General features: G+C 41.4%; 1 protein-coding gene across 1 annotated transcript; it reads right to left on the reverse strand.

The window, feature by feature from the left end:
- Window positions 1-824: 824 nt before the first annotated feature.
- Window positions 825-21,372, reverse strand: PHYH (phytanoyl-CoA 2-hydroxylase). Its single transcript, XM_005305018.5, has 9 exons — window positions 21,076-21,372; window positions 15,397-15,452; window positions 14,337-14,447; window positions 13,934-14,102; window positions 12,914-12,995; window positions 11,610-11,791; window positions 9,545-9,694; window positions 7,701-7,835; window positions 825-2,095 (listed from the first exon to the last, which is right to left on the reverse strand). Exons 1-9 carry the CDS (start codon window positions 21,154-21,156, stop codon window positions 2,042-2,044), a joined length of 1,020 nt encoding a protein of 339 aa, XP_005305075.2. The 5' UTR covers window positions 21,157-21,372; the 3' UTR covers window positions 825-2,041.
- Window positions 21,373-23,267: the final 1,895 nt, after the last annotated feature.

The raw sequence follows: 23,267 nt of genomic DNA on the forward strand, positions 1-23,267 counted from the left end.
GCAGGGCTGGGGCTGCAAAATTACAACATTTTTTACAATCATAGAATCTTAGGAGGTCATCTAGTCCAATCCCCTGCTCAAAGCAGGACCTTAGCTGTGGCTTTCCATACTCTTTAAGGAATGTGAAAATGTAACTTTGAATTTGCAGCGAAAATGATTTTTACAGAATCCTGTAACGTTCGCTTAAAGGGTTTTTCCTGAAGTGATACATTTAACTCCATCTTTAAAAAAGGTTTGGGAATTTGAGAAAATCTGCAGCTCTTCCATGACCACAGCTCCCTCTGCTGTCAGCTAAGTTACATGCACAAAGCTGTAAAGGTTTCAGAGTAGCAGCCGTGTTAGGCTGTAGCCACAAAAAGAACAGGAGTACTTGGGGCACCTTAGAGACTAACAAATTTATTTGAGCATTACAGAATTCTGTAAAGCTGTAAAGAATCAAGTCTGCTAGTGAATCTTGTCTTTAAGGTGTTGCAGTCAGATGTCAACACAAAGATCCCATGAAGGTAGTTAGAAAAGGCCTGATTCAAAGCCTACTGAAGTCAACAGAAAGACTCCCATTAATTGAAGAAGGCTGCGCTAGAGAAATTCAGTGGGCTCTGGATCAGGCACAAAGATGCCACAGAAAAATGGTCTCCATGTTTTCAGGTTAAGCCTATTTTAACTATTTATGGAATAGTTTTAAGGCTACCTGTTAAAAGGATCATGACATTGACAGACAAATCAATCACCACAACCCACAATCTTTCTGTCATAAGGGTTTTCTATAGTCTGGTGACAGATGCTATCTAATATGTACAAATAATACAACAATGCACCCATGATACTTGGTTTTTGCTCTAGTTTAATCTGTATTTCAAAAACATTTTTATTTTTGAAACAAAACAAGGATTTAAAAATAATTGTATTTCAATACACCACAGATATTATGCCCTGTGATAATTATGAGCATCCCCATTCTTCCAATTTTTATTTAATGTTTATTTTCTTTCATTCTGTATAACTTTCCTGCACTGGAGTCAACTACCCAGCCTACCCCTACAGATGCCAGATTCGAAAGAGGAAACCCCTTCTCAGTTGTTTAAAAATGGGAAAGGATGCAAGTAAGGTTAAAGATAAAAAAGTTACTCAACCCCACACAACCAGTTTCAAATGAATTCACTGTCCACAGCGATAACCACTGTCCCAGCGAAGACCATACCACAGTTAAAATTACTTTGCTTCTGATCAGAATATTACATGTGTCCTTTAGGGAAAGGGACATTTTCCTCCAAATCGTGTTCATTTCACTACAATACATGCTGATCGTTACTGTGAATTCCATGCACACAAAGTCTTATTATTTGATGCATAAGTAACAAGGAGAGAAGAATTATTTAGGATGATAGGGAGTAATGGTAGAAAATTGAAGAAGGGAAATGTAGGCTAAATATTAGGAAAGACTTCTTGGCCGTGAGATCTATTAGACTCCACAATAGCCTCCCAAAGGAATTGGTAAAAGCACAATTGCTTCAGACATTTAATAAACTAGACAAAGGACTAGAAAATGCACAGTCATGCTCCAACAAGGGGAAAGGGCTAGATGATGCAATTGGTCTTTTCCACTCAGGGTTAGACTCACTAGAGCCATGAGTTAGCATAAGAGTTACATTAACAGCAGCCCAAAATTACATCAGGATAGAGACATCTGAATCCAAATTGGTTCTTAAGTAACAGAGTGATGAGTATGTAAAGAGCTGATTTGATTGGAGTTCTCATCCATTTAATAAACAGTGGATTTTAAAACAAATGATTTTTAAAATTACAAAAATAGAAGTATTTACTGTAGTTAATAGGTTAAAATATGCTAAGTATATTAGCTAAATTTTGTTAAACTTCAGTGCATTCATATTACAATATTTTGTTGTAAATGAACATTTGGTGCAATATTTGAATAAATTCAAACAAAAAAAGCAAATGCAAAATTTGTGAAGATCATGGTTTCTGATCAGGGAACACAATACTCAGGCACACATTTTTCTAACTCTGCCTTCCAAAAACCATTCTAAAGATTAGTTCTTTCTCCTTTTACAAGCCGCCCTCGTATCATCCAAGTATCCTAAAGAAAAGAAAAAGAAAAGAAAAAGAGCAAAGACAGAAGAGCTTATTAAACAAACCAGGACACAATGTTTATTTCTGAAGACAGCAGAAGTTATTTTCTCTACTTACCTACATATTTTAAACAACAACAAAGTACAGCATCAACAAAATTATTGATCTTTCCTTCAAATCCATAGGCTCTGAACACATTAATAAATTACAATGCAAGGAATGGTAAAGTCAAACAAAAATATTGAAGATCACCAAAAAGATGAATTCATTTGTGAGATTTATATGAATTGCATGATGCATAAAAGGCAATCAAGAAAGGCAGCAACAGGAAGAGATACATAAACAGCACTACCCTGAAATTATTGAACCAAAACCAAAAAGCTGTCACATTTAAAAATAATGTTCCTGGCGAGCATCATCCTTATATTGCAAATGGAGCAAGCCAGATGACAGGGAAAAATAAACATTCCTTCTCATTTTCTTGTACACATTATATTATGCCTCCTCAATGCATTTTCAATTCTCCTCCTATCTTCTCTACAATTCAAAAAGCACACTGGATTTCTCAAAGTCCATCTATTGCTGGCAATGAACATTAGGTAGGCATGCAATGCTACTACTTATGCATCACACAAAAAGCAGGGAGAGAACAGATTTAAAACAGAATTCAGTGGACCAATATCAATTGCAAATAGGAACTTTCTCACTTTTCACTTTAGACAATTAAAGAGCGAGGAATGATTGTTTATCATGATTGCTTTGGGATAGCAAAGAGTCACAGTGGTGCCAACTGACAAGATAGCATGGGAGAGGAGTGATGGGCTGAGGCTGAGCACAGAACTGAGCTATTAAGTCAGCTTCGACTGCAGTTCTGACAGCAACTCACTCTTGCCCTGGGCGAGTCATGCAACCTCAGCTTCTATATGGGAATGGAGGATGCTGCGTGGATTAGTTAGTTCATGCCTGTAAATGCTTTGAAGATTAAAAATAAGTGCTAAGCATTCTTCAGAGAGAGTTTAAAATCTGATTAAAACAGATTTGAAGAATGGTGTACTCCTGGGGCAATTCTGCGCCAAAAAATTTAAAGTTCTGCAAAATTCTGTATATTTAATTTGTCAAAATAATCATAGAATATCAGGGTTGGAAGGGAACTCAGGAGGTCATCTAGTTCAACCCCCTGCTCAAAGCAGGGCCAATTCCCAACTAAATCATCCCAGCCAGGGCTTTGTCAAGCCGAGCCTTAAAAACCTCCAAGGAAGGAGATTCCACCACCTCCCTAGGTAACGCATTCCAGTGCTTCACCACTCTCCTAGTGAAATAGTGTTTCCTAATATCCAACCTAGACCTTCCCCACTGCAACTTGAGACCATTATTCCTTGTTCTGTCATCTGCCACCACTGAGAACAGTCTAGATCCATCCTCTTTGGAACCCCCCTTCAGGGGGTTGAAAGCAGCTATCAAATCCCCCCTCATTCTTCTCTTCTGGAGACTAAACAATCCCAGTTCCCTCAGCCTCTCTTCATAAGTAATGTGCTCCCGGCATAAGTCATGTGCTCCAGAATGCAATATAATCACACCAGTTTCAATTATGTTGGTAATTTATTTAAACTACAATACAGGAAATAGTCACAATAACTATCCAGTATTTCCTAAACACCTGAAAGTTAAGTTACAAATACTTGGTAACCCATATCCTGCATTCCAGTTATAATCCTGCCTGGCTACTTTGGGAAGTGCTGATGTCCTGACATGTTTTATTTGCCCTCAGTCTTTTTTTTTTTTTTTTTTTTTTTAAACGGGTAAGTAAAATAGATCCTGAGCTGTAACCACTGTGCCACTCTGGCACAGGAAAAAGAGCAAGAAAGCACATAGATCTTCCGAGCTGAGGATTCCCTGATGATGTTTACAACAAGGCTCCTTTACACAACTCTGACAACATAAAGGAGCCTTAAAATGTTTACATGTGTTCTATGCTCCTAGAATCATAGAATCATAGAATATCAGAGTTGGAAGGGAACTCAGGAGGTCATCTAGTCCAATCCCCTGCTCAAAGCAGGACCAATTCCCAGCTAAATCATCCCAGCCAGGGCTTTGTCAAGCCGGGCCTTAAAAACCTCCAAGGAAGGAGACTCCACCACCTCCCTAGGTAACGCATTCCAGTGTTTCACCACCCTCCTAGTGAAATAGTTTTTCCTGATATCCAACCTGGACCTCCCCCACCGCAACTTGAGACCATTGCTCCTTGTTCTGTCATCTGCCACCACTGAGAACAGCCGAGCTCCATCCTCTTTGGAACCCCCCTTCAGGTAGTTGAAGGCTGCTATCAAATCCCCCCTCATTCTTCTCTTCTGGAGACTAAACAATCCCAGTTCTCTCAGCCTCTCCTCATAAGTCATGTGCTCCAGACCCCTAATCATTTTTGTTGCCCTCCGCTGGACTCTTTCCAATTTTTCCACATCCTTCTTGTAGTGTGGGGCCCAAAACTGGACACAGTATTCCAGATGAGGCCTCACCAATGTCGAATAAAGGGGAACGATCACGTCCCTCGATCTGCTGGCAATGCCCCTACTTATACAGCCCAAAATGCCGTTAGCCTTCTTGGCAACAAGAGCACACTGTTGACTCATATCCAGCTTCTCGTCCACTGTGACCCCTAGGTCCTTTTCAGCAGAACTGCTACCTAGCCATTCGGTCCCTAGTCTGTAGCAGTGCATGGGATTCTTCCGTCCTAAGTGCAGGACTCTGCACTTGTCCTTGTTGAACCTCATCAGGTTTTTTTCTGCCCAATCCTCTAATTTGTCTAGGTCCCTCTGTATCCGATCCCTACCCTCTAGTGTATCTACCACGCCTCCTAGTTTAGTGTCATCTGCAAACTTGCTGAGAGTGCAGTCCACACCATCCTCCAGATCATTAATAAAGATATTAAACAAAACCGGCCCCAGGACCGACCCTTGGGGCACTCCACTTGAAACCGGCTGCCAACCAGACATGGAGCCATTGATCACTACCCGTTGAGCCCGACGATCTAGCCAGCTTTCTATCCACCTTACAGTCCATTCATCCAGCCCATACTTCTTTAACTTGGTGGCAAGAATACTGTGGGAGACAGTATCAAAAGCTTTGCTAAAGTCAAGAAATAACACATCCACTGCTTTCCCCTCATCCACAGAGCCAGTTATCTCATCATAGAAGGCAATTAGGTTAGTCAGGCACGACTTCCCCTTCGTGAATCCATGCTGACTGTTCCTGATCACTTTCCTTTCCTCTAAATGTTTCATAATTGATTCCTTGAGGACCTGCTCCATAATTTTTCCAGGGACTGAGGTGAGGCTGACTGGCCTGTAGTTCCCCGGATCCTCCTCCTTCCCTTTTTTAAAGATGGGCACTACATTAGCCTTTTTCCAGTCATCCGGGACCTCCCCCGATCGCCATGAGTTTTCAAAAATAATGGCTAATGGCTCTGCAATCTCACCCGCCAACTCCTTTAGCACCCTCGGATGCAGCGCATCCGGCCCCATGGACTTGTGCACGTCCAGTTTTTCTAAATAGTCCCGAACCACTTCTTTCTCCACAGAGGGCTGGTCACCTTCTCCCCATGCTGTACTGCCCAGTGCAGCAATCTGGGAGCTGACCTTGTGCGTGAAGACAGAGGCAAAAAAATCATTGAGTACATTAGCTTTTTCCACATCCTCGGTCACTAGGTTGCCTCCCTCATTCAGTAAGGGGCCCACACTTTCCTTGATTTTCTTCTTGTTGCTAACATACCTGAAGAAACCCTTCTTGTTACTCTTAACATCTCTTGCTAGGGGAAGAGGGGAATTGACTAAGAACTCCTGGGGGAATTGACTAAGAATGGGAACAACTAACTAACAATAGGATCATTAACACCTACGTAGGCAGGCTGCTACATTTCTGCTCTTCCTCAGGGGACAGAGCCTGCCTCAAGCCCAAAAACCCTACCCGTCCATGCCGGGTGCGTGAGAGGGACAGAGTCTCTCTCACTTGCATGCACAGCCCCTCCCCCTGGCACTGATTAAAGTCTTCACACACATACGCCCAGCTCACACACATCCCCACTCCCTGCTGTTACACCTCTCCCAGCTGCTCCAGGCGCTCGAACAGATGTGCCCGGGAAGTGGCGCATGTCACCCACAGATTTTGTTGCTTTCCCATTTTTCTGGGGGAGAAGCAAAGAAATCTGAGGATCATCTGAATTCTGTGCCTGCGCAGTGGTGCAGAATTGCCCCAGGAGTAATGGTGAAATGCACAGAACTAACTTAGCTGTAAAGGGTTATCAATGTAATCAAGCAAACTATAGAAACTGCTCATTTAAACAAGCAACTGTTCCTACATTAACACTCAAAATATCAGTGTATAACTAGTAATGCAGGAGTCAAAGGCAAAGCAGACTTATGCTTTGCAGATAAACATACTTAAAAATCTGTCCCTAGATATTTAGGGGCCTGAAGATGCAGAAAGGCACCTAGTGAGATTTTCAAAAGTGCCTTGTTGCCTAACTCCCATTGATTTCCAAGAGGAGTTAGCTGCTTTTGAAAAGTCCACTAGGTGCCTAAATATATATATTTTTTTAATCTAACCCCCAGATACTATACTGATTGGTGGTTTAGAAATGCAGCAGATCTGAGTTTGGAAGATTACGTGGCACCCAAACGATAGTTGGATTTAACCCACTCCAGTTGTCACCCCACTGTAGAAACCAGATTTTTGTGCTGTGGATTTGAGAAGAACTTGCTGCATTCATTATTTTTGGAATGGATCAGAGCACAAAGGAATGCCTCCCATGCATCCACTCCCTCAAAATACCCCAAGTTTAAGTGATTGCTACTGGATTATATTAAAATGAGTCAATGTTTGCCATCAGATATATGGGAGTAAGTACTGATTTCAAACAGGAGTCGCACCCATTACTTAAAGACAGAATTTGCCCTAATCCTTTAACCAAGCACTAATCTTATTATTGTTCTGAACATAGTAGCATTCAGCCTATTGATAACAAGTACAAGAAAATTGCATCTACATATTAGGAGGGCAAGTACCTTCTAGCTGCTAATGTCCATTCTGTGCAGTCCACATGTAAACTGAGAAGAGCTTTTTAAATTTATTTTTAGATATTCACCCACACTGTCAAACTTAGAAGGAGGAGTGTTGCTAGCAATATGAAATCTGTATCCACGCTGCCATATACTGGGTCACCTCATTAGCACTATCCCTATCATTTCCCAAGGTAGCTCTGCCATTCCACACAAAACAGTTAAACCAGTTAGAGAGAGGTGCCTTAATAAAAGGTGTGATGAACAACAACTAAATCTGCTAGCCACCATAACAACTGTCTTCCAAAGGAAATCAAGATTTTTTTTTTTTCCCCCCCTCAGATAAGTATGTGCTTAGACCCAGGATCAGTCCTACATAAACCCACAGTGTTATATATGATTGGATGGGTTGTTGCAATTAAAACTATTGCTTATGAATGTAATTATAAAAAGCACAAGCAGTAAAGAGATACATTTTACTTCTAAAAGTAACTAACCCTTTGCTGTGTAAATAGGGTTAGTGTGTAATATACTGTTGTTGCAGGACACTTTTAAGCTTACCTTCAGAGTGATAGGCGTGCTCACACCATGTTTTCTTTGTGCAATTTCTACAACTTCTTTCTCAATGTTTTCTTGACTTGTGCCCTTGACTTCAATATAGTGGCAATCTGCACTAGCATAGTGACAAGATATCGCCTGCATGAAGAAAGTCAGGAGTAAATCACAATACAGCTCTTAAGTCAAGAATTGTTGATCAGTGACCTGTATTAACACCCTACTATCTTAAATGCAAATATCACCATTGTAACCAAATTTGAATATTTTCTCTCTCTCTCATGCTTTTGGAAATGTTCACTTGGAAAAAAATCTTGCCAGAGATTCACACAGAAAACTTGCACAATAACGTAAGCTTAATGAATCACTTTCTCCATCTTCTCCTCACCGCAAGCACCCATTTTATGATATCGCACATGATAAAGACATGTCTAGGACTTCTCTGAAAAGGGTAAGTAGAAGGAAAGTTGGACTGGGAGAGGGGAAAAAAAAAAAAAAAAAAAAAGACATTCATCAACAAGGAAAACACAAAGCGCACTGGCAAAGTGAACTGCTTTTTTCCACATAGTTACGCAATCTTGTGTGTTGATCTCATCAGATCTCAACCTTAAACAGAATTGTGTTGGGTGGGTACTTGGATAAGAGACCTCCAAGGAAAACCCAAGTTGCTATGCTGCTGATGGAATTGGAGTAGTGATAGTTTTATGCTTTGTGTAAGCTCAAATGTTTGTCTCTCTCACCAACAGAAGTTGGTTCAATAAAAGATACTGCTTCACACACCATCTCTCTTTTTTATTATAGGATCAACACAGCTATAACATTGCATATTACTCTTCCTTCTTATTTAGCTCTGTAGGAGGCTAATGGAAGGTGTTAAACAAGAACCCTCATAACACTCTAGGTTTTTATAAAAACAATTTATAACTTTTGCTCCATTTTACTAAAAATGAAGTCAATGGGCAAGATTCTCAGCTAGTGTACATCAGCACAATCCCACTGTCTTCAGTATAGCGATGCTGATGTATACAAGACGAGAATCTAGTACAAGGAGATTACTACTACCACCAAGTCAAGCAGTGAGAGATGCAGGATCAGGCCCTTCTTTCTAAGTTCTTGGTCTGATTCTACTCTCAGTTAGGCCTTGCCTACTCTATGGGGGTAAGTCGACCTCAGCTTAACGTAGCTGGACTGAGAAGAGTAAGGTGAGTACTGGAGTTGACGGGAGAACGATCTGTGGTCGATTTAGTGGGTCTTCACTAGACCACTAAATCAACCCCCGGTACATCCATCGCCACAGCGTTGATCCCTGGTAAGTGTAGACATGCCCTTAGAGTGGAATGCAGTGTAACTCCATTTACTTTTTCAGTAAAGTGCTATGCAGGTATGCATATATACAGGTAATTCATAATTAAATTATGCTGTTAGTAATCAGATTGCAGTGGCCTCAGAGAAGAGAATGACAAAAATTTCTTTCACAGCTGGTCAGGGCTGAGGAAGAAATCTTGTGCAGAAGCAAACAAGAAGAATCCAAAACTGTCCACCAACATGTTTTTTAAGGTCCCGATTAAGTAATGCACATGTTTAATCACTTCCCCGAGTCAGAGCTGCAACGGACACCTACCAAGAAATGTAACTCAGGGTTACATAATTTTTCCAAAACTAATTATCCAAGATTATCATTACAGCAAAATTACACCAGATATCTATAAAACCAAAACCAAAAATAAGATTACAAAAATCTATTCATATGCAAGAGACTACAAAATCTCCGTAAATTTGGAGGGGGGCTTAGTGTTATGCAACCTGTTTTAAAACAAGTCCAATGGCTGTAACTTGAAATGGTTTCCTACCTTCCGGAAGCCTTGAGTTCTGTTCATTCCAGAGCCATGAATCAACAAGGGATGGAAGAATACTGTGTCTCCCTTCTCCATAACAAGGTGAACCCTGGGAAGGTTTTTGTTGTAATCACGCACCCCATGGTACATCTTGTTAACGCCACCCTAAAAACACAGAGAGTTTACATCATGGGATAATTATTAAAACTACTAGGTCTTAATGTGGACAAAAATCTGCACTGTTCAGCTTTCGTTCAGATAAGAATCCAAAGTATGCAATATACTTGCTTAAGAGTCTGCCTATTCGTCTTGGAATCTTCTCACCCCTAAAAGCCCAAACCTAGCTCAGCTGCTAAGGGTATGTCTGCACTGCATTTAAAAACCCATGGTGGGCCCATGCCAGCTGACTTGGGCCCAAGGGGCTCGGCCTAACGGGCTATTTAGATCCCAATATCCTAATCTGAATTCCTTGTTAAGATAAACAAGATTCTAGTCTTACATGACATTCGCATTCCACTTTCTTCATTTGCTTTCTTTTGACCTATAAAGCTTACTAGTCCCTCTGAAATGTTCACTTCAGACAACTATATTTGATGCCATATTGTTTGTTTTCTGCTTTAAAAGGACAGATTGGAATGAGCAGTCAGTGTGATGGAAAAGGCTTGTTACTTATAACTGAAAGCTTCCCGGACGGACGGACACACACACAGTCTCAATGCACCAGGTCATTCAGAGTTCCTGACCCACCACAGAGAACTCTGGTGCATTTATGTTCAAGCTTCCAAAAAGGGCATTGATCCAGAAATGAATGATGTCCAGTACCATAGTCTTGCACTTGGGTAAGGACACTGCTGTTAAGGGAGCACTCTTCCAGATTGCAAAGGCTATGACTTTGGTTTGAATAAAAGCCATGAAAAATTCCAGCAGAAGGATATTTTGTGTGTAACAAAAAAATTCTGCTAAAGTTCAGATGGTCTTTTTTTTTATTTATACTAAATGAGAAAACAACTTTTTGCTTTGAGAAAATGTTCTGTTCAAGAACATTACTCAGATAAGGAAAAAAAAAAAAAAAAAAAAAAAAAAACTTAATTTTCAAAAACTTCAGCTTGTACATCACCCTAATGAGGGATGCACACTTTGCTAAGATATAAAAATAGGACATGCATATGAAATGGATGTTTGGTGCTCCCAATTGCCTTAGGAAGATAAACATGTACTTACAGAGCCTTTTAGGCTCTAGATTCTTTTGTATATGCTAGACAAGGTGGGTGAGGTAATATATTTTATTGGATCAACTTCTGTTGGAGAGAGACAAGCTTTTGAGCTTACACAGAGCAGTGTAAGCTCAAAAGCTTGTCTCTCTCCAACAGAAGTTGATCCAATAAAATATTACCTCACCCACCTTATCTCTCTAATATCCTGGGACCAACACAGTTACAACACTGCATCCATATCTGCTAAAAAGCTTGACAGAGGTTAATGGTCTGTCAAGACGTCGTGACAGTGGAATGCTGGGGAGAATATCCTCAACCCTCCAGAGGTAGCTGCATAGCCCATATGTGGCCAAACTCCTCTCCACCCCCAGGGACAGAATCTCTGACACTAACACATCTAAATGCCATGAATCAACATCAGGGAGCCACTAAGCAATCACAATGCCCTCTCAATATTTGCATATGGGTGGGCTCCTTCCACTGCCTTACTGTTTCCTGGAATGACCTTGGATAGGTCAGCTTAGTGAACAGCTGGCTTGTGCAGCTGTCTACAGTGCACGTGAAGCACACATATTACAATTATTATTACTCTGATTGCAGAAGCACCAACCACAAGCTAGGAACTTTCCAGTTACAGAGGAAGTCAGTAAGCATATGCTGTCCCAATAAGCATATGCTGTCACAAGGTTAGATGTGGAAGAACTTCAGAAACATGAAAAGTTTTGACCAAGAAAAAAGAGAATATTCATAATTGCCTTGTAAAACTTGACTAACTTTCACCAACTCTGTTGTGAACCAAAAAACAAATCCCCTTGCCTCCGCCAACTCCAAAATGCAGACCACATTAATCCCACATGCAGATCTACCTCCCAATCAGGGTAATCATGTGGCTTCAGGGAACCCTTGTGTGTTCCTGGCAAAACAACCAGGCAGCCATTGCTGCGATCTATTGGCTCCATGGCAGTCCAGGCACACACAATGAGATCTGCAGGCCGGAATGGAAAGTAGTGCAAATCCTGATGCATGGGATGACGAGAGCTCTTCTTGCCTGGAATAAAAGAGAAGAGTTTGAATCAGAAAAAAAAATTCAATTGTTTTAAACTAAACAAAGATTTCTCACTGTTCAATTCCACTGAGGGGACAGGGCATGCTGCAAGAATTAGTCTTGCTCTGCATTTGATCAAAAGAACAGCTGTGTTCAGGGGCATCAGAACAAACACTGAAATCCATTGTATTTCCAACAGGTTACTTCTGCCTTTGCTGTTCATTAATTTTATTAACTTTTTTTAAATTGTAGTTTGTGCTGTTTAAATAACATTCCACATGGACCAAGGCTATCAACCATTTCCTACTATGTTTCTAAACTCATTTTGTAGCCCTTCTGTATTTTGTAACTAGGGTGAGAGGGTTGATGGTATGCATGAACTAAGTACTTTAATCAGTATCTGCTGAAAATACAAAGCAAGATCATTGTGAATAATAAAAGTAGCATATATCTGAATATTCTGAACCCATAATAGTGTATCCAGAATAAAAGTCTCTTTAGAAACCGTTACTTCATCTAAGTACTACAAACCTCACTAGCTCATACTTTTTAATGCCAAGATTTTCAAAAACAGGAGCCAGAAGTTAGGCTTCTAAATCCATATTTTGGCACTTAAATAAGTGTCCAGATTTTCAAAAGTTCAGAGCACTCAGCAGCTGACACTAAGGTCAGTATCTACATGTCTAAACTAAATTTGACATATCTAAACTCTCAGTCCACAGAGAGTGTATGTCGTATAGATGAAGGACACACTTCCTCTATTCTGTTCTATTGAGGTCAATGAGAGCTGCTGAGTACTCAATGCTGTTGAAAGCCAGGCTGCTAAGGGCTACATCCTAAAAACAGAGCCAAGCATTCACTACATGAGACTAGTGACATGCTTAAAGTTAGGCATGTGTACATTGCTGAACCAGAGCCTAACAGCCAGAAAGTGAAACAGACTACTTTATTTTAATTGTCAAAATTAATGTTATTCAATTTTCAAAATTCTTTTGGTTTGAATAAAATAGGGTAACATTTTAAATGTCTTAGAAATGTGTTTGTTTTTTGTGTTTTAAAAACTACATCATGTCCCCTTTATACAAAATAAAAGTCCTTATTCTTCCTCACACAAGTGCCCCTTACCAGAATCTGGAGGTTTATTTATCAACATCGTGTGCATGGCCATGATGTTTGGCCCTGTGAAGCACTCAACGTATTTTAGGATCTAAGGTGAAGAACATATATATTAGGAAAAAAGTTAGATGTTTATACTGCAATATATATTACAGTCAAACCAAAACTGATCACCACATCATGTAGGCCAAGTATACACTACAAACTTTTTCCTGAATAACTATGTTGGTCAGGGGTACGATGAGGTGTGCTTTATGACCGACACAGCTGTGCTAGGCAAAAGCCTCTAGTGTAGACACAGTTATTCAAGCACAAATGCACTTTTGCAGTTATAGCTTACTTTGCTCAGCTGGGGGGTGAGGCGAGAGAAGAGTGTTGGAATAAGATATGTAAAAGCAGTTTTGCCATTATAAATTGCATTCACTCTAGGAGCACTTTGCTAAGTCTGGCATACCAGTATAGCTATATCAGCAAAGCATTCCTAGTGTAGGCCTAGCTGCAGTGTCTGCTGCTATGAAAATGGCTAAGAAAAAGTGAACTCACATGTACTTATACCTGGCTAGAGCAATGACAGAAGAACTACAACACTCTGTGTATTAATCTGTGCTTTTCTAAATTAGTCTGCAAGATAAGGGTCCTTCAAAAGCAACATTATCTGGTTTTAGTTTGCTATGTGCAATACAATCTGAGTACAAAGGATTTATTTATACAGCAACTGCACTTCAAGTAGACTTATTTCTTTTCCAAAAATCACTTCCATACGCCATCATCCATTGCCATACATGTGGAAGAGGAATGGGAGGAATAGTAAAAAACATTCACATTGAGCATTAACATAAGCTTTCTAAACTGTACAGAGCCTTAAGTTAAGCTGCATCTAAATATCTAAACATGAAAATACAGTTGGTTATTCTGAAAACTCACACAGATTCCTCTTGTTGTTTTAAGAAAAATTATAGGAAGTGATTTCAGTTACTTTTCATGGGCATATACTTAAAACAAACGTACACCAGGATTTTCCCTTTTTACCTGAGGCATAGTACAATATCTGAAGAGCTCTTCATCTTCCTGAAAATCCTGTATTTTAGTAACAGCTTTTTGATCTGGAACAAACTCTGATTTAGCAATGGCCACATCCCTCATTATGATTAAGCCAGGCACTTGCACCTCCTTTTTACAGATCTTTGCAAATTCATTTCTGGGGGGGGGGGGGGGGGGGGGGGGGGGGGGGGGGGGGAAACAGTTAAAAAACATTTAGACACACATTCTACCATTTTATTAAACCAAAACATTTTGTTTAAATGAAGGAATAAGTTATTTGTTAATAAAATGCTTCCATTTTAGGAGAACCCAAGTTCATGCTGTTTCAAAAAGCCTCACAGCATTACTAAATATCAATATGATTGTGTCTAGCGAAACAGCTGTTCTGTACCTGAAACGCTCAATGTCTTCACCAGAAACCAGGTTTTTAATGAGCAGGTAACCATTTTCATCATAAAACTGTCTCTGCTCTGGAGTTAAAAGGTTATTGTCCAGGGTGTAACTACAAAGAAACAAGAGAAATTAGAAGGCTCAACAAAAAGCAATCTGATGAGAATTTTCTCAGCAGTGACCTGAAAGGAAAAAGTACGAAGTTAACAGAATTTATTTAATTTTCTTCTGTCAAAAATTATCTGCAGACTCTCAGTAGTTAATGCAGATTAGAACAAGCCTCAGAAGACATAATCAAAACAAAACAAAAAGAAAGAAAAAGAGAAAACCAAACACACACATTGGTCTTACAGTCTGCTCTGTGAACATCAAATAGTTAGAAAAAATAATTTAAAAATAGAGAAAATTATTCTCTCAACATGAAGTTTTTATCTCCAGTAGAAAAAAGAATTAATACAGTAATTTTTACTATGAGTTAATATATGTATACAACTCCAGAGATGTGCATGACAGTTTATATAGAATACACAGAAATGGCCCAGCCTCAGAAATTTGCAGTTTTGGGTGGAACAACATGACTAGATGTAGGGTAAGATGCACACCATATGCCAGGAGGAGACATGTAGAGGAAATAAGCTCTTTCACAAGATACACCTGTACTTTAATCCTGTTGAGTATATCCAGTGCATTACATGATTATTCAGCACAACTGTTTTTCCTATTTGTAAATTTTGAGGCAAAAAATATATCTTGTCAAAAAGAGGGAGTGGAAAGGTGGTGTCTGATCTTCAACATTCTTACTCATAGAAGCAGTACTTATGTAAACAGATCCCTGAAGTCACACTATTCACATTTTCAAGATCAAGTTCTAAGTTACTTTATTAAGCCAAATTAATCAGCTCAGAGAGTGTCCTTGCAAGTTTGAAACTATATGAGGACTTCTAATCAACATGTCTTCTATAATTCGCAAGACAAGATATGGAAATAAGAATAAAGATTATATACAGATGAGAAATTAATCTTCAAATTTAATAGTAGAAAGATAGTAAAATGTCACTTACTGAAACTCCAATGGGTGTTTAAAAGAAGCAATTTGTGCTGAAGTAGGAAATGTTGTCTAGAGTATAAATTAAGGCAAATAATAGAGCACAATAACTTGAGTATCAGATCTGAAGTTGGTCTGGAATTCCAGAATCTGATACTTTGTTGTAATCCAGGTTAAATAATTAAAAATGTATTTTGCTTTGGATTGTTGTCCATTTTTTCCTTAGAATCCACTCCCCCTTCTTCTTACTTTGCTGCAAGACTGTCTACTCAAAATAAAGAATACCAAGGGCCTGATCCTGCATATGCTAAAGTCAATGCAAAACTCCCAGTAGGAGCCAGATCAGCCTCTTAGAGCCCCATCCTGAGATGCTGAGCATTCTCAGCTCCCACTGACTTAAATGAGATGAGGGGGTCTTAGCACTCCACATGACAGGGTCCTCTATGAGCACCCAATGAAGATTAATTAAGGTGAAGTAAATTTGTGATATTTTAACAACTTTAGCTTTAATTAGTTAAGATAATACTTTGTGATGTATAATTTAATCTGTAAAACGATTAAGTCTCACATACTACCGAATGAGATTCTACAACAGCCTCATTTCTGCTTACCAGACCACTACTGAGAGATAGATCGTTATATTTTTGTGCATATTAGTGAAGTATGGATTTGGGAAGTTCTGCTGTACCTTGGTTAGGTTTTTAATGCCTCAGGGAGCCATGTATGTGCTCAAAATTATTTATCATGATGGTGCAACTATCTATGAACTGAAATACCAAGAGAAGACCAAATCTTGGGTAATTTCAACCCTATGCGTGGCTTTGACAAGCCTGTAAAAGACTAATGCAAATAACCCCCAAACCATACTAATTCTAGACCCTGCACATAAACTTCACAAATACAAAACCAAATAGAACAGAACATAAAGAAGCTACAAATAAATGGTATGTTCATCTTTAATTTGAACAATAGGATCAGGTACATAATACCTTTTTCTCCCCACTTCCCTTCAGGAATATTTTATTCATGGAAAACACATATGTTAAACTGAATAAACAAATAGCTAACACTACAGACGCCAATATTTTTGTTTTAATATTTGATGATTGACACCTTCATAAAACCTCATTCATAGTTCCCCAAGTGCTCTTCACTGACAGCAACTTCATTTAGATTGCCTAACACTTCCCATTGTTATAAAAAAATCCTCGAAGCTTTGTTTTAGCAGCTTTAACACCTCCATTGTGTGAAGCGGGATTTTGAAATCTGCCAGGGGTAAAGCTCCTGTAGGGACAAAGAGAAGCACCTCTCCTGAAATTCCATTCAGATTAAGCAAAATTATGAACTGTTAAAAATCATCATTTCCCTTTTCTTGTGGAAGGGATTCAGGAAAATGCTGGCAGCAGGTCAAAATAATAACTGAACACAAACTGTCTACAGTCCTGGGCCCATGCTATCACCAAAAGAGCAGCACATGCCTTACTTGGAGCAGGGGATGACATAGGACAGGCTGTCCCTCCCCCACAATCACATTCTCCAGACCAAGCACAAGGCATAAGCATCCGATCCTTCCCTTCACGGGCACCTCATGGGGCAGTTCAACCAACTCCTAGCAAGTGAGTACAGGGCTGGGCTCCCCCTAGTAACCATCCCGAATGCTGGATATGGCCCCAGCAGCCCATACCTCTGAGAGCACCACATGAGGCAGGAGCCTCCCACGTCCTAGGATGGGAAGTCAGGTGAGGAGAAAGAGTGAGACCAAGTACGTCTGCAGTCCATCTCCCCTTTAAGATAATGGTCTTGTCCTGTTTCTAGATCTACAGGACTAACAAGTGGTAGAATTCTATGCCACAGTGCTGACAGTTCAGGCCTCAAACCCTGCTAATAATGCATGATGAGGTTTGTTGTTTTTGGGGGGGGGGGGGTGCACAGTGGCACGGGAGTTCCAGTTGGACATAAGAATTTCTTTTTACTTTTCTTTCTTTAATAAAAAACACCAATGAAATTAGACAAAAAAAGCCTGCATTTGAAGAAAGTTATCTTGGTTGCAGAGCTAAGCACTCATAAGTTAGGAAAGGCCAAATTTATGGTCCCCCGTGCAATCTTACTTCTGCTCACTGCAGTTGCATCATGATGCAGTGAATTATACAATTCACATTTTTTCCACAGAACCTCTGCCTCAGTCAGTGCAAAGGTTGGACACACAAGGGGGCAGAATTAAAGTTGCATGGGCAGTAGTAATTGGGCATTTCCTAAATAAATTTTCTTTTCTGTAGCTTTTTTGTATGCAATATTGTACTCCAGCTTCTTAATTCAGGTGCCCATGAGAAATCTTCTCATGGATTGTCTCTATCCTTGAAAACCTCACTCTGGACACCATCAGGAAAAGTTCAAGGATCACAGTTTGAGAACCAGTGTACTATATAAAACCATTTAGGCACACAGAATGTAACGTTCAGTGAGAATTTATCCAGGACACTGGAGTTTGCCTCTCTACGATGGAGAAAAAAAATGAAGTGGGATTAATTTTAAATAAACACAGCTGGACAGGACCTGAGTTTTACACTTTGGGTGCGGGGACTCAGCATTTGCTCAGAAAAAGCTCAGAGGGAAAAGTGTCACCTTCTAAATCACTAACACCACTTTATGCAGCACCTGCATTTTTCATAGTTGTCTCTGATCCAAGTGCTGACAAGACCAGCTTTGCTTAGCTTATAAAATTTAGCAAGATCAGAGCCCGAAGCGATTTGGCACCATGAGTATAAATTAAAGGATTATTACACAAAAAGAGAAATATGCGAACATTTGCATGTCCACCAATACCAGCTCAGAGTTAGGTTAGATGGTCTCAACTATCTATGAACTGCCTGAATCTTTCATAACCCTGGAGATGTACGATGTCACTATAGAGAGGCTTTGCCATCTTGAAGGGAACAACAAAAAAGAGAATAACATTTTCTACAATGAGAAGCAACCTTTGAACCATGTTCAAATCCTCCACAGAAGTTTAAGATGGAAAAGAATTGTACGAACAGCTAGTCCCATCCTATTTATTTTCATTAGCCTCGACTTCCCCCACCTGTTCATTTATCTCATGCTGGGTCATATCTTTTAGATTCTAAACTCTCTGGGGCAGACTGTCATTTATTATATTTCTGTACAATGCCCAGCATAATAGGACTCAAACCTGGTTGAGTCCTCTAGGTGCCACTAAACTATGTTAAAAATAATAATGGAAAATACCTACAGCATTAGGTCACCCCATCTATACTCAGCAGATGCAAAACTGTTCCCTACAGTTTGTTTGCCTGTCTAGTTTTAGACCGCTCGTTCATCGGAAATTTGTTCCTTTCTCACTATCAGAAAGTTTCTTATCCACTTAAAAAGACAATGCACTTAAGAGTGGGTCAGCTTACTTAAAGGGGCAGTGTGCATTTCTCCCTCTCTCCCACACACAAGGTGTGTGTCTGTCTCTGTCTGCTATGCTATCTCCCCTCCCCTCCATTCCTGCTGCCTTGTAGAATGTGAGGCTACATTAACAACAATGCATTAACCCTTGAGGGCTCAGCCGAGTGCTAGCTCATCATTTAGCACAGGGGTTCTCAAACTGGGGGTCGGGACCCCTCAGGGGGTCATGAGGTTATTACATGGGGGGGTCACGAGCTGTCAGCCTCCACCCCAAACCCTGCTTTGCCTCCAGCATTTATAATGGTGTTAAATATATAAAAAAGTGTTTTTAATTTATATGAGGGGGGGGGCCGCACTCAGAGGCTTGCTATGTGAAAGGGGTCACCAGTACAAAAGTTTAAGAACCATTGATTTAGCAGTAAGGCATTCCCTGGGAAATATCCCACCCTCTAACTTCACCATCTCAACCAAGCTTCACTATCATCATAGCTGTGAACAGTATTAAATTGTTTGTTTAAAACATATACTATGTGTGTGTATAATTAATAATTATATATATATATATATATATATATATAATTTTTTGTCTGGTGAAAAACCATTTCCCCGGAACCTAATCCCCCATATTTACATTAATTCTTATGGAGAAATTGGATTCGCTTAACATTGTTTTGCTTAAAGTCGCATTTTTCAGGAACATAACTACAACATTAAGTGAGGAGTTACTGTATCGGTAGACTTATGACCCTCTCTATCACTATCTCTTCACCAGATTATTACTCAAAAGCATGCTGCTGACCTCCTAACTTTTGCTGTGAATTTAGTTACATATTATAGCCAAACTGCAGCAAAAATGAAGTATTTTACCATCGCTGAGTTACATAACTCTTCCGTACCTCAATTTCCATACTTGTAAAATAGAGATAATAATTAATAGCCTTCATGCAGTCCTTTGAGACACTAGGTTGAAATGTAGCACATACAAAATAAATCACTATAAAAGCTTCCTCTCATCCCATTTCTGCTCTATACCTTATGTTTTTCAACCTTATAAGTTTCCCATTCACCTCCTGTGAACTTATGTTTTAAAGGACCTTTTCAGAAGTATAGAACATACATAACCAATAACCTTTCTGTGTTTGTTTCCAGATGCTGAGCCCATATATCTCAGCATGCTCTGAAATTCACTATGAAATTTGAGTACCACAGAATTTAGCCCCCCACAAACTCTTGGAAATATAGGCAAAAGCTTAACATGTACAAGCCTCTTTTCTTTCCCAGATTTGTGTGCACAAACTAGCATATATGTGAGCAAATCAGGTAGCTGTACACAAAAATGGGAACTCTTTTGCATAGCTATCCAATTTCTGTGCAGAAATAGGTGCAGAGCACCTTTGAAAATCTGACCTTTCATGTCCAGCATTTAAAAAACAATTCCAATTCCATTTCAAACCAATTTCAAACAGGAACAGTAAGGCTGTCATGTGCCCCTTAGGAAAGTGTAACAGGTACAAAGGCCAACTAGCAGCTAGAGGGTTGGAGTTTCAGGAAGAAAGCACAGGGAAGCAGGAGGTGGTGCATGAGGAGGGAAACAAACACCCCGCTCCCTGTAAAATGACTCTCTGAAGCAACAAGCAACTGCGGAGAGATGATTGCAGGGGGGTAAGGGCAAAGGTACCAGCCTGCAGTGGGTGGTAGAATCACTGCTATTTACCCAGCCCCACAGCATCAGCACTGTACACAGAAAGAGACATGACCCCCACCCTGCAGTCTAATATAATCACAGGGAGAAACAGTGACAGGTCTGCGTGTCCAGGCAGAAGGTGGGGGAGGCAGCTCTCGCAGAAGGGTGAAGGCAGCCCGGGCAGAAGGGGGGAGCACAAACAAGGTGGAAGGCAGCCCAGGCTGAAGAAGGGGTGGGGAGGAAGGACATACACACGGGGGAAGGCAATCTGGGGGGGGACGGACGGACAGGAAGGGGGAAGCAGCCCAGGAAGGGGGAGGCAGCCCAGGAAGCGGGATAGGGGAAGGGGGAGGCAGTCCAGGCAGAAGAGGGGCACAAGGGGGAAGAGGGGGGAAGCAATCGGGGGGGCATGACGGGGGAAGCAGCCCAGAGTCCCCCCTCCCAGGCCAGGGTTCCGCCCCCACCCCCGACACAGGCGGGGGTGCGGAGTCCATGAGGGGCGAAGGGAGTAACGGGGCAGTCTCCAGTGGCTGCCCGGGCCAGCCCCCCAGGGCCCGCTCTAACGCTGCCCCCCGGCCCCGCAGCCCGGCTCGGGAAGGATACGAGGGCGGCAGCAGCGCCCGTCCGGGAGCAGAGGTGCCGCAGGATCGTGTCCAGCCGGGCTGCGGCCGCGGCATCCTCCATGGCGCCTGAAGCTGGGCAGCTGTCAGGGCCACAAGCCAGGGCTCTGAATGTAACGCCGCGCTGGGCGGGGCGACGCCGGGCCCCGCCCAGACGGGGGCGTGGCCCGGCCCCGCGCCTCACCCACCACCGGCTCTCCCCAAAAGGGTAGCGTTACATACCGTCCGAGCCCGGCGGGGGCGATGGCTGCTTCTGCGCATGCGTGCGCGATCTGAGCATGCTCAGTCAGGTCTGCTGAAGCCGCTGCCCTCAGTCTGCCTGCCCGCCCTTACTTGCCTCCTTGCTCTGGAGCAGGACAGGTCAGTTGCAAGGGTGGGCGGAGTTTGGGCAGAGGCCAGGTTGTGTGTATGGGCGGGGGTCAGACAGCTGGAGGGGAGGCAGATAGGCAGAATCAGGGTAGGTTGATCAGATGTCCTGATTTTATAGGGACTAACAGGGCTACCTCTGATACCTGATTTGATAGGGACAGTCCTGATTTTGGGGTCTTTTTCTTATATAGGCTCCTATTACCCCCCACCCCCTGTCCCGATTTTTCACACTTGCTGTCTGGTCACCCTAAATCAGGGTGAGGATGCAGGAGGCTGGGGTTAGGGATGAGTGAGATGAGCTGCCAGACGGCGGCAGCGGGATCAAAGTTATCACCCCAGGGGTGAGCCAGCTATAGGATGCGGAGACAGCAGGGTGGTTGAAACAGCTCAGCACCCCTTCCACAAGGCTGTTCTTAAAGCAGGCTGTAGCCCACGAATGCCCATCGACAGCTGCTCTTCTGGGTCAGAAATGATATTTCACACCCACCACCCTAGAACGGTTCATAATTATCACACATGGTTTTGGTGTTTGTTAAAGTAATTCCTTATCAGTTTACATAGGCATAACATGTCCGTGTATCGCCTCACAGCAGCTTGCCCATTTGTTTTGCCTACTGTTCTGGTTGCCTGAATGGTACTCCATTTCCTGTAAGCCATGGCAAATGTAGTTTCACTCCATTTATTTAAAAGTGGTATTTTTATGACTCATTGTCCTTAGAATACCATCATTTTTCTTTTTAGTGTTGTTGTAGCCGTGTTGGTCCCTGGACATTAGAAGGACCGGATGGGTGAGGCAATAACTTTTATTGGACCAACTTCTGTTGGTGAGAAAGACAAGCTTTCAAAGCTTCTTCCAGTCTGGGAAAAGATAGTCAGAGTGTCAGCTAAATACAAGGTGGGACAGGTAGTTTAGCAAAAGTAATTAAGACATATTCTAAGGACCATTCAAACTGAAGTGGCCCGTTCATCCCTTCAGTCATAGATCAAAATAGAGGGGTTAGTGGATTACAGATTGTGGTAATAAACTATAAATTCAGAATCTTTATTCAGACCATGATTTTTAGTGTCTAGCAAAGGGATGAATTTCAGCTCCCAGGCTCATCTTTTGAAGGTGTTGTGCAGGTTTCCTTTGAGGACAAGGACTGAGAGATAAGATATGCGTTGCTCTTTTGTGACAAGTGTTCAACAGGTGTTATGGTGTTTGTCTATCATTTTTCTGTGAGTTCATTCAAGAGTGTAGTGGTTGTTTGGTTTCACCCACCCATAACTGTTATTGGGGCATTTAGTGCACTGGATGAGGTACACCACATGTGACAGACATGTGAAGGACCATGGATTTTGAAACGTGTGTTTTGGGGGGTATTGGTCATTGTAGCAGTGGAGATATGTCTGGAGGTTTTGTATCGGTTATTCTGGCAGGGTCTGGTGCCCCTTTGAGTTCGTGGATCCTGGTCTATGGGAAGTTTACTTCTGATGATGAGCTTCGCGAGACTGGGAGGTTGTTTGAAGGCCAGTACAGGGGTTTCAGGAAAGATTTATTTCATGACGTGGTCCCCATCAAGTATGGGTTGTAATTGTTTAATGATACCCTGTATGGGTTTCAGTGTGGGGTGGAAGTTGACAACTAGGGGTGTGTGATCAGAGGGTTGGGTTTTTTTATATATTGAAGCAGGTTCTCTCAGAGTATTCAGGTATCCTGTTCCATGAGCCGATCTGCTTCTCTGGTAGAGTATCCTTGTTTGATGAAGGCAGTTTTAAGATGTATATCCCAGACTTTCTCCTCACAGCATATTCTGTGGTGTCTGA

The sequence above is a fragment of the Chrysemys picta genome, chromosome 1 (genome assembly GCF_011386835.1).
Source record: "Chrysemys picta bellii isolate R12L10 chromosome 1, ASM1138683v2, whole genome shotgun sequence".
NCBI lineage: Eukaryota > Metazoa > Chordata > Testudines > Emydidae > Chrysemys > Chrysemys picta.

Excerpts from the sequence above, each read along its gene's own strand:
- PHYH (XM_005305018.5), bottom strand. The coding sequence starts at position 21,156 with ATGGAGGATGCCGCGGCCGCAGCCCGGCTGGACACGATCCTGCGGCAC. Across the intron at positions 14,103-14,336 it reads GAAGACATTGAGCGTTTCAG|AAATGAATTTGCAAAGATCT; the intron begins GTACAGAACAGC and ends CCCCCCCCCCAG. Across the intron at positions 7,836-9,544 it reads GAACTCAAGGCTTCCGGAAG|GCGATATCTTGTCACTATGC; the intron begins GTAGGAAACCAT and ends TTCTTCATGCAG.